This window comes from Lampris incognitus, chromosome 8 (assembly GCF_029633865.1).
Source record: "Lampris incognitus isolate fLamInc1 chromosome 8, fLamInc1.hap2, whole genome shotgun sequence".
Lineage (NCBI taxonomy): Eukaryota > Metazoa > Chordata > Actinopteri > Lampriformes > Lampridae > Lampris > Lampris incognitus.
The window spans coordinates 20,347,217-20,359,176 of record NC_079218.1 but is presented as its reverse complement, the minus strand read 5'-3'; the positions used below and the strand labels follow the sequence as shown (position 1 = coordinate 20,359,176).

Sequence of the window (11,960 nt, the reverse complement as noted above, 5' to 3'; positions counted from 1 at the left end):
TGTGTGTGTGTGTGTGTGTGTGTGTGTGTGTGTGTGTGTGTGTGTGTGTGTGTGTGTGTGTGTGTGTGTGTGTGCGTGCATGGGTGTATGTGTGGTAGTAGTTTGGTTAGCCAGTGATGCACTGTTTCCCCCGGGGGGGGGGGGGAGGGCATTCATTTCACTTGCCTTTAACCGATTGGGAGAGAAGGGGGAGGTCTGCAGACTGAAAGGAGGAGATGAGGATGGAGGAAGAGAAAAGGAGGGGGGCATGTCTAGGAATAAGGGTTGAATAGAGAGGGCCTAATTTAATGAAATCCCGCCCGAATCCCTGTTGCACTCAGACACGGTATACATTAGGGAAATTTAAAACGATGAGCCTTCCCAGCTGAATCCCTGTGGAGGATTCAATTCCCCTTATATCTCATCAGTGTCAAAACTTGCGAATGAGCCGCTAAACTTAACACCCTTCCTAACAGCGTCAATATAAACCATGCAGAGCTGAAAATGAATATATTCCACTTGCACCGAGTGCTTGGACAGAACTTATTACCATACACACACATTCACGGAGACAGAATTTTGGGCAATTTTACACCCCTACTTTAGTTTCCTTTTTCCGATATCAACGTATACGCAGCATATCTGATGATGAATCCTTGCTGTTGAAACTCTGGATGGCGTATCTCTTGGTGGACTTTAAATCAACCTCATGGGCCATTTCAGAAATTACTACCATTAAGGATTGCACACTCGCTCTTTTCCTTCATTTGGACTGAGAAATGAGTGTGCATGCGCGCATGCTTCCAAGTGTTCTGCTGATCCTCAAACTTCACGGTGAAGCTCTGCAGCCGACAGACTAGACCTCCCCCTGGTGCTTAATCATATCGAACCTCCACCGTTGCTGTTAATGTAACTGAAAGATGGCCCCAACAAGAGAAGTCTTTGAAAACATCAGCGACCAACTTTGGGGAGATCCTTTTCATGTTACATCTCTGTAATGTCCTGAAGCTAACGGGATGAAGGAGTGAAATCTGCCCCTTGTCAGCGTTTACAACCTGGAGCACTCACATGATTAGATGTCTTTACGATCAATGCAGCCTCTTCTTCCAATCATTAAGACTGCTCTTAACAGATTACAGCCCCCTCCCAAACACACATTCATTCCCCCTCCTCTTTGCTCCGCTCCTCCTTCTGTCTCCCACACAATCTCCCTTCTGCAGATAAGAAAAGGAGCCCTGCCTCCACCATTTGTTAGGCTGCTTTTTAAATTTGAGCATTGTTGAAAGTATTGTGTAACTTATGTAAGTCTCAGGTCACCGACGGATCACCCTGATGCTCTGGTAGATATTTCTGAGTTAAGCCTGAACACCACTCCAGGGTAGATGAATGGACAAAGGGATGAGGAGAAAAGCTGAAATACAGGTGACTATGACCAGAAGACAGATGAGAAAGACAGAGTTGCTACCTATCCTCTGTTACCTTCTGCTTCTGTGTTTTGTTCCATCAACGGCTACCAGCCTGATTACAGGTAAGTGTCACACCAACGCACACACAAACACGTAAATACACTAACATGTAATGTTAAAATTTAATGTGAACTGACATCTTGACACTTGGTTCACACGTACGTTGCTCTGGATTTCTGCTGGTGGATCTTCTCGCCTCTACTCCGGACGTGTTTTTGCTGAAGCGAATGTGTTCGAAGCCAGAGGTAGGCTCTCCTCCAAACCCTTGTCCAGAAATACTGTAGTCCTATTCTGTGAAGGGTCTGAAGAATTGACTCCATCTGTGGTAATGCATCAGGCCAATGACTCTCATGAAAACCAGAGCCAAGCCATTGCAACTGCATGCACTTTGACCTGTAATGCTTTGATTAACAAGAGGAGACAGTAAGGACACTATGAGTGGGACACCTGGATCATTTGAACGGCTGTATGTGTGTGCAGGTCAACAACGTGTGTGCAGGGTCGGCAAGGGGAGGCCGTGTTATAAGCTGGCGTATTTCTCTGAGCCCCGGCGACGGCTAAACTTTGGAGATGCGGAGCTTGCTTGCCGCCGGGACGGAGGCGAGCTGCTGAGTGTGGAGTCAGCATCTGAGCAGAAGATCATAGAGCAGCTCATTACGGAGCTCCGCCCATCTGATGGAGACTTCTGGATCGGCCTCCGCCGTAACCATGGAGACCATGACAGCAGCGCTGACTGCTCCTCACAGTACTACTGGGTGGACAGCAGCACGTCTACATTCAGGTGAGGAGGGTGTAGTTTTGGGTAAGAGGGTGTGGACCCGGAACAATCCATCGAACAGTCAAACTTTATTTTTAAAGTACATTTTGTGTATAAAGATGCAATGTGGTTTACACGGTGACAGGAGGCAAAAAAAAAATCATAATATGAATGAGAAAGAGCTGTGTGAAATGATAAAAGGATACGACACACAAGAAAAACAGCAAAATTGAAAGGGTAGAGATGAATTTTGGTTAGGGCAAGCGCCAAGTGCACTTTTGTACGGGTGTACGCATGCCTTGTATGTGCTGATGGGCAGTATCTGGGTGGATGGGTGGACTACGGACCCGGGTCAGGATGAGGGGAGGGGGGGGTTGGGGTTTTGGTATTGGTTTGCCCCGGTTGGATCTGAACCCTGCTTCAGGTACGAGAGGAATGAATGTCTGACAGTGTGTATGTTAGCGGTTAATTGTTGGGCTGTGGTAGGGGACCACAATGTAAACTTAGGACAAAATATGTCTTAGGGTTGAAATAATTAATAATAATAACAGAAGTACATATAAATGTCAGTTGGTCTTACTTTGGTTTAGCTTTAATTAGTATATAGGATGTCCATTACGTCAACTGTGCAGTTCCAATGTGCCTCCAATTCTACCCTACTGATTTAAAGTTTTGTGTGTGTGTGTGTGTGTGTGCGTGTGTGTGTGTGCAGGAACTGGCATTGGGACGAGCCGTCGTGTGGGTATGAGGTGTGCGTTGTAATGTATCACCAGCCATCTGCGCCCCCTGGAGATGGGGGAATGTACATGTTTGAGTGGAACGACGACAACTGTGAAACTAAGAACAACTTCATCTGCAAATACAGTGCAGGTAACACACACACATGCACACACACACACACACTATTTCAATATTCACTTTGCTTGAAAGCTAAACTCGCTGGCAGATTTTAAGTGTCAGACATGGGATGTCTGTTTGGTATGTTGCAGACAACACACTGGGGCCCTCCCCATCTCCCAACTACACCCAAACAGGTAAGAGTGCGCCTGTGAAATGTGTTTGCAAAAACAATTGTAAAACATACACATTTTGCAGACATTGTTGATAGTTTAACAGTGGCCGTACTTGATATTCGGTAACAGTGGCCAGAAAATCACCAATGTCATTGTCTGCAGATGCCTTGCCTACTTCCATGCTTCCCTGGAATCCAACCGACCACAAACAGGATGGGAGTACAGGTTGACTGACCCGACATCGACATTTACAAACAGCTTCCTTCCTCTCTGGAAAGGAGGAGAGCGCCAATTAACAAATATTAAATTCTGTCATCCAAATACTGTAAAATACATGACCTAATCCCAGCTCTGTATTTATGTTTTCTCTCCTAGCGCTGAATTTGATTTACATCATTATTCCCACCATACCTCTGCTGCTGCTGCTACTGACGGTGACTGGAGTCTTCTGCTGTAAGCTTCTTCTCAGAAGGTAAGAGTCCAGTCATAAACAGAAATAGAGACCAAAACTGTAAAACACAAAAAAATGCTGCATACTGGTTACAATCATTGCTGTTATTGTTGTGGTTGTAACGTAGGTTTATAATACAGTATGTAGTTGTGAGATGGATGATAGGCTAATATGTAGTGTATACTTCTGATACATAAGATAATATAGTGTAATATGGTGTGAGTATATAGTATTGTATATGGGCATGATGGGTTGTGGAGTTGTGGTATTGGTATATGGTATAGTGTATGGTCAATATAGTATATAAGCAATATGGTATAATATATGGGCATAGGTTGTTATTCAACCATAACAAAATTCTGTATAGGAGTGACATACCTGTTGTGCATACATGCTTGCCTCCAATTTCCTGTTTGTTGTTCCATTTATTGCTGGGGTTTTTTTTTGTTTGTTTTTTTTTGTTTGTTTTTTTTGTTTTGCTTTGTTTTGTTTTGCTTTGTTTTGTTGCTTGTTTTTTGTTTTTGTGTGAGCAATGTCTGCAAGTACTAGAAGCTGCTCTGTACCGGAGTCAAATTCCTCATGTGCACTGGCACGCTTGGCCAATAAAGTTGATTCTGAAAAGCCATTTTAGCCAACAGCAAAAATATTTTGCTCCAGACAAAAACTGCACAACAGGGAATAGCTACCCCAAAATCGCTAAGTGTCTCTTTTCCATCAAAGATTACAGCAACAGCTTTTTTAATTTTACATTCAGAGAGTCGACCACGTGCCTTTAATTTAAACAATAATGCAGTCATCCTTTTGCAGATTGTCTCACATAGTCTCCGTAATGCCAGGGACACAACACATCTTTTCAAGCGTGACTTAGCAATGATTTGACCATCACGACTGATTTTCAGAACTGGGCTGAGCCCACGCTGATCTGGGTTTGCCATGCTGGATGGTCATAACATTGTAGTGTTGTGAGAGTTAAAGAAATATTGTAAAACTCAAACTCACATTTGAATTTTTTCGACTGGGATCTGGAGAGATGTTTCTGTAGTGTGAGTTGGTTTAAAGACAAACTGGAATGGAGGTCGCCCATAGCCGATGAAAACTGTGCAGGAGAGAAGTGTATTGAATGCACTGTATAAGGGCTGCCCAAAGCGGGATGTGTGGGTCAAATTTTGCCCTCCCTGATATTCATTTTGGCGCTTGAAAGAGCTCCATAGAGAATAGAAGAATAGAATACTCTATATTAGTCATTTTGTACATACATACAAATGAAATTTACTCTCTGCATTTAACCCATGCGAGCTGTGTACCTAGGAGCAGTGGGCAGCTGCTATGCAACACATGGGGACCAACTCCAGTTCTTCTTCCCATTGCCTTGGTCAGGGGCACAGACAGGGGTATTAACCCTAACATGCATGTCTTTTTGGTGATGGGAGGAAACCAGGGTGCCCGGAGGAAACCCACGCAGACATGGGGAGAACATGCAAACTCCACACAGAAAGGACCTGGGACGGGCTGGGGTTCAAACTCAGGACTTTCTTGCTGTGACGCAACAGTGCTAACCACTGGGCCACCGTGCCGCTGGAGTGATTAGTTATTCTTTTTAGTCTGTTTTGCCATGTTTTAATGAGAATTAATTACGCTAAAGCCTACGTCCTACTTTTTGAAATAGTCATTGCCAAATCAAAATGTTCAGCCTCGTGGCCCACAGTCATTTTACATTTCCGCCTGTTGCCTTTCATGTCAAAACATTTGGGCGCTCCTGCTGTATATGTTGTCAACTCGAAAAATTATCACAACTGCACTGACAAATGAAACAACTGAGCTGATATCAAGTCATAGTAGTACAAGGAGTTTGCTTTCTTGCACGGTTATAAACGGCATGTGTGTGAGTGTCCTGTCTTTTCCCTGTCTTTATGTATGTGCTCCTCAGAACCACACTCGTCTCTATGTGTCCATCTCCAAGATTGGTAAAACAAGAAATTTGTCAGTTGTAAAATGTTTGGTGCCCTGTCAGCTAAAATGTAATCTTTCTTGTAGTGTCCCCGCCATAAAGATTTACGGCGTAGATTTTGAGGTTGATATTGAAATCTGAAAATACTTAACATTACCAGATATTCAAATCCAAGAGCCTCAGAATGGGAGTGCCCACCCTGATTCTCAGGATTCAGGCCTAAAATTGGCCCAGTCATTCTCCAGTGTGTCCAGCCGAAGGCCAGTGTTCATAATCAAAACTAGAGTCTGTAGCCTACATCATATCTACTCCTACTGTTATCATCATTAGAACTGTTATGAACCAGCAATGGCATTTCAGTAAACTCACCTATAAGGTATAAACCACAAAAGAATCACAAAAAGTAGAGCACCCACCTTGTTTACAGGGAAGATCAACATTTTGATCCACAAGGATTTTCGTTGATCCTTGTGGATCCTTTTGTCATCCTGACGAAGATCGTTGCGGGATCGAAACGATATTTCCATTGACTACAGTGGAGGCAGATACACTAAGTGTGCAGGCTCAACTTTTTTCATTAACTACAAAAGGAAGGGGCGTCCGGGTAGCGTAGCGGTCTATTCCGTTGCCTACCAACATGGGGATCGTCGGTTCGAGTCCCTGTGTTACCTCTGGCTTGGTCGGGCGTCCCTACAGACATAATTGGCTGTGTCTGCGGGTGGGAAGCCGGATGTGGTATGTGTCCTGGTCACTGCACTAGTGCCTGTTCAGGGGGGGAGGGGGAATAGCATGATCCTCCCACGCGCTATGTCCCCCTGGCAAAACTCCTCACTGTCAGGTGAAAAGAAGCAGCTGGCAACTCCACATGTACCGGAGAAAGCATGTGGTAGTCTGCAGCCCTCCCTGGCTCAGCAGAGGGGGTGAAGCAGTGACCGGTACAGCTCGGAAGAGTGGGGTAATGGGCCAGGTACAACTTGGGAGAAAAAGGGGGGGGGACTACAAAAGGAAACATGATAAAGCTTAGTATGACATAGTTTGTTTGATTTTGCACATATAGGTCTTGGGACATGCTTCTATTTCAGGGGCACCCCAAATTAAGTATACTATTAAATATTAAGTAAGTGACATAAAAGTAAGTAGTTAGAGCATCTCTGGTACTCTACTACTACTACTTTTGGCTGCTCCCGTTAGGGGTCGCCACAACGGATCATCTGTTTCCATCTCTTCCTGTCTTCTGCATCTTCCTCTGTCATGCCAGCCACCTGCATGTCCTCCCTCACCACAACCATAAACTTCCTCTTTGGCCTTCCTCTTTTCCTCTTCCTTGGCAGCTCCATATTCACCATCCTTCTCCCAATATACCCAGCATCTCTCCTCTGCCGGGACAGTGCGTCGGCATCCTCACCATTCCGCTGTCCTCTCTCTCATTCACGCATAGGCATACCGTTTTGCGCCTACTGACTTTCATTCCTCTTCTCTCCAGTGCATACCTCCACCTCTCCTGGCTCTCCTCAACCTGCTCCCTACTCTCGCTACAGATCACAATGTCATCCGCGAACATCATAGTCCACGGAGAATCCTGCCTTGTCTCATCCATCAACCTGTCCATCACCATTGCAAGCAAGAAAGGGCTCAGAGCCGATCCTTGATGTAATCCCACCTCCACCTTAAACCCATCCACCATTCCTACTGCACACCTCATCATTGTCACGCTTCTCTCATACATATCCTGCACCACTCTTACATACTTCTCTGCAACTCCCGACTTCCTCATACAATACTACACCTCCTCTCTTGGCACCCTGTCATATGCTTTCTCTAAAGCCACAAAAACACAATGTAAATCCTTCTGGCCTTGTCTATACTTCTGCATCAACATTCTTAAAGCAAACATCACATCTGTAGTGTTCTTTCGTGGCATGAAACCATACTGCTGCTCGCTAATCGTCACCTCTTCTCTTAACCTAGCTTCTACTACTCTGTCCCATATCTTCATGCTGTAGTTGATCAACTTTACACCTTTGTAGTTACTACAATGCTACACATCACCCTTACTCTTAAAAATCGGTACCAGTATACTTTTTTTTGTGGATTTTCCCCCCTTTTTCTCCCCAATTGTACCCGGCCAATTACCCCACTCTTCCAAGCTGTCCCGGTCGCTGCTCCACCCACCCTACTGATCCGGGGAGGGCTGCAGACTACCACGTCTCCTCCGACACATGTGGCGTCGCCAGATGCTTCTTTTCACCTGACAATGAGGAGTTTCACCAGGGGGATGTAGCGCATGGGAGGATCATGCTATTCCCCCCAGTCCCCTGAACAGGTGCCCCGACAGACCAGAGGAGGTGCTAGTACAGCGACCAGGACACATACCCACATCCAGCTTCCCACCTGCAGACATGGACACCCGACTAAGCCAGAGGTAATACCGGGATTCGAACTGGCGATCCCCATGTTGGTAGGCAATAGAATAGACCACCACGCCACCCGGAAGCCTTACTAGTGTACTTCTCCATTCCTCAAGCAACCTCTCATTTTCCAAAATTGTGTTAAAAACTCCACTGCCATCTCTCCTAAACACCTCTATGCCTCCACAGGTATGTCATCTGGACCAATCACCTTTCCACTCTTCATAGCTGCCCTCACTTCCTCCTTGCTAATCCACTGCTTTTCCTGATTCGCTATCTCCACATCATCCAACCTTCTCTCTCGCTCTCATTTTCTTTATTCATCAGCCCCTCAAAGTATTCCTTCCACCTTCTCAACACACTCTCCTCGCTTGTCAGCACATTTCCATCTCTATCCTTGATTGACATAACCTGCTGCACATCCTTCCCAGCTTGGTCCCTCTGTATATCCAATCAGTACAAGTGCTTTTCTCCTTCCTTAGGGTCCAACCTCTCATACAACTCACCATACGCCTTTTCCTTTGCCTTCACCTCCTTTCTCTTCGCTTTGCACCGCATCTCCTTGTACTCCTGTCTACTTTCTTCATCTCTCTGACTATCTAACTTCTTCTTTGCCAACCTCTTCCTGTTTAATTAGCTGTACTTCCTCATTCCACCACCAAGTCTCCCTGTCTTCCTTCCTCTGTCCAGGTGAGACAAGTATCTTCCTAGCTGTCTTCCTCATTATTTCTGTAGTGGTTGCCCAGCCACCTGGCAACTCTTCACTACCCATTGCCTATCTTAAGTCTTCCCTGATCTCCATACAACAGTATTCCTTCTTCAACTTCCACCATTTGATCCTTGGCCCTGCTTTCACTCTCTTCATCTTCTTGATCTCCAACGTCATCCTACAGACCACCATGCTCTGACGCTGCCTAGCTGTGTTCTCCCCTGTCAGCACCTTGCAGTCTCCAATCCCTTTCAGATCGTGCCTCCTGCACAAGATATACTAGTCCACCTGTATACACTTTCCTCCACTCTTGTACGTCACCCTGTGTTCCTCTTTCGTCTTGAAAATATGTATTCACCACAGCCATTTCCATCCGTTTTGCAAAATCCACAACCATCTGCCCTTCCACATTTCTCTCCTTGACACCATACCTACCCATCACCTCCTCTTCACCTCTGTTCCCTTCACCAACATGCCCATTGAAGTCCCCTCCAATCACCACTCTCTCCTCCTTGGGTACACTTTCCACCGCTTCATCCAACTCACTCCAGAATTCTTCTTTCTCTTCCATCTCACACCCAACTTGTGGGGCATATGCACTGGTAACATTCCTCATCACGCTTTCAATTTCCAGCTTCATACTCATCACTCTGTCCGACACTCTCTTCACCTCCAGCACACTCTTGAAATGCTCCCCCTTCAGAATTACCCCTACCCCATTTCTCCTTCTAGCCACACCATGGTAGAAGAGTTTGAACCCACCTCCGATGCTCCTCACCTTACTCCCCTTCCACCTAGTCTCTTGCACACACAGTATATCTAACTTCCTTCACTCCATCATATCAGCCAGCTCTCTCTCTTTACCAATCATAGTGCCAACATTCAAAGTTCCAACTCTCTCCTCCACACTCCTACCCTTCCTCCTCTCCCGCTGCCTCATGACATGCCTTCCCCCTCTCCTTCTCCAATGCCCAACAGTAGCTTAGTTTCCACCGGCACCTTGCTGGCCAACAGTACCAGTGCTGGTCTTTGGTAACCTGTGCCTCAACCGATCCAGTATGGAAATCTGATTTATGATCCGCATATTTGGTTTGGCAAAGGATTTATGGCGGATGCCCTTTCTAACACAACCCTCCCCATTTATCCAGGCTTGAGCCTGGCACCAAGAATGCACTGGCACTGGCTTGTGCATCCTCAGTAGCTGGATTTTACAGCATCGTGGTACTAAAGAGATTTATGTATCTTGTACAGCTGACTGTAGAAAAAGCAACTATGAATGTATTAAATATAAATGGAAATTAATTTAATCTGTGGAAATCTGTACTCCATTTTGATTTTTGCATTTGTCTTGCTTGCCTGTAAGAAGGAAGAAATCAGAAGTGTGCCAGACTGATCCAAGCCTCTGTCCCAGCCCCTCCACCACTGATGTCTACAATGTAATCCGCTCCCAGAAGGATGACGACCTGGCGGCAACACGCCCACACACCAAAAACACCTCTTTCTTATGTTCTTCCCCCGACACACCGACTGGGGATTATGACAACCTTGGGGGTCGGGACACAGAGAGCGGCTTTGTGACGCTTGCCAGCACGGAAAGCGGGTACCTTAACTTTGACCTTAATGACCTCAGCCTCGGGCGTCGCGGTGCCCGTGACTTCTACGACACCAGCCTGGGCCGCTCCGGTAAGAGAGACCTGTGTGACACCAGCCTGGGACGCTCTGGAAAGAGAGACCTGTGTGAAACCAGCCTGGGCCGCTCCGGAAAGAGAGATCTGTGTGACACCAGCCTGGGCCGCTCCAGAAAGAGAGACCTGAGTGACACGAGCCTGGGCCACTCCGGAAAGAGAGATCTGTGTGACACCAGCCTGGGCCGCTCCAGAAAGAGAGACCTGAGTGACACGAGCCTAGGCCACTCCGAAAAGAGAGACCTGAGTGACACCAGCCTGGGCCTCTCTGGAAAGAGAGATCTGTGTGACACCACCCTGGGTCACTCCGAAAAGAGAGACCTGAGTGACACCAGCCTGGGCCACTCTGGAAAGAGAGACCTGAGTGAAAGTAGTCTAGGTCGTCGGATAACAAAAAGCGAACACCGTGGCAGCAGTGTCTACATTGACCTTGAGATGTATGAGGGGAGTTTAGTAGGGAGGAGTGACATTTATGATGCTCGTCTGGGAAGCGGAGGGCACACCTTGAAGGCTGACCTCTATCAGACTTACATGACCGATGGCAAGGACGACAATTACCAAACCAGCCTGGGGTATTATGGAAACCGCAAGTCTTACCAAGCAAATATGGATTGCTACAGAAATGATCGAAGTCTTACTGGTGGTAGGAGATACTTCAGTGAAGCAGAGTGGGTCAAGAGTGCGGGCTACTGATTCACCATGCTCTCTCTATATTGTGTGTTTAATAGTGTGCAAGAATAAGAGAGGATGGAAAAATAAAACGAAATGTGTGCAGAAAAGGAGAATTCTTTTAGATCAGATGAATAAAAGCTTTTGCTGGTGATGCTGGTGCTGGTCATTGTCCAGTAGAGAGAGAAGCCCCCCATCAATCTATGAACCATGAGTTCCCGCCAGGGCCAGGTGAAAAGGATTCAGATTTTTAAAGTGATCTACTGGGGCACCCTGCTCCATGGGCTAAGGTGTGTACCATCAACAGGCAATGATGCAATTTTGAATTCAGTCAAACCCTTTTTTTGCATGTTATCCCCTTCTTTCTGTCCACACTGCAATGCTATACAAAGAACAAAGTTGAATGTTTTCTTGACTCAATTGCATGGAGAACCTTGGACTGACCTTGACTGTGTGGGTGTTCTGCAGACTGTTTGCATGGCCTTGTTACGCTGCTCTGACTGGTGGGTTCACTGAGGTCCTGCACCCTTGATTTTCCTTACCTGACATTAAAATATTGTTTGTGTCCCTATCTGACCACATCTACCCGACATCAAAAGGTTAACTGAAACAGATTGACACATTTATTTAATTCCACAAGGGAACAAGTTAAAGAGTATAATTTTTTGTTTTGCAAGTGTGTTTTTAAGTGCTCTGACATGTCAAAAAATAACTTAATTTGAATGATCCCCTTCATCCTGAGGTTTACTAGTAGCTTCAAGGGAGCCAATAAGTAAATGGAGCTACTTGACCACATCGTAAACCATCCAACATGGAAAGCAGCTACTGTAGTCGAGATAAAGCTGAATACAACCTAAGTGCCTGTAGCCTGACCA

At 46.0% G+C, this 11,960-nt stretch overlaps 1 protein-coding gene across 1 annotated transcript; it reads left to right on the top strand.

The window, feature by feature from the left end:
• Positions 1–1,407: 1,407 nt before the first annotated feature.
• On the top strand, positions 1,408–11,109 carry layna (layilin a). The gene is made up of 8 exons (XM_056284231.1): positions 1,408–1,507; positions 1,670–1,690; positions 1,926–2,226; positions 2,915–3,072; positions 3,192–3,236; positions 3,378–3,440; positions 3,591–3,687; positions 10,095–11,109. Exons 1-8 carry the CDS (start codon positions 1,408–1,410, stop codon positions 11,107–11,109), a joined length of 1,800 nt encoding a protein of 599 aa, XP_056140206.1.
• The last annotated feature ends 851 nt before the right edge of the window (positions 11,110–11,960 follow it).

What these genes read in the sequence shown, in the direction of transcription:
- layna (XM_056284231.1), top strand. Translation starts at nt 1,408, where the DNA reads ATGACCAGAAGACAGATGAGAAAGACAGAGTTGCTACCTATCCTCTGT. An exon ending in GAATGTGTTCGAAGCCAGAG is followed by an intron (nt 1,691 to 1,925) that starts GTAGGCTCTCCT and finishes ATGTGTGTGCAG; the next exon opens with GTCAACAACGTGTGTGCAGG. An exon ending in CAAACAGGATGGGAGTACAG is followed by an intron (nt 3,441 to 3,590) that starts GTTGACTGACCC and finishes TTTCTCTCCTAG; the next exon opens with CGCTGAATTTGATTTACATC.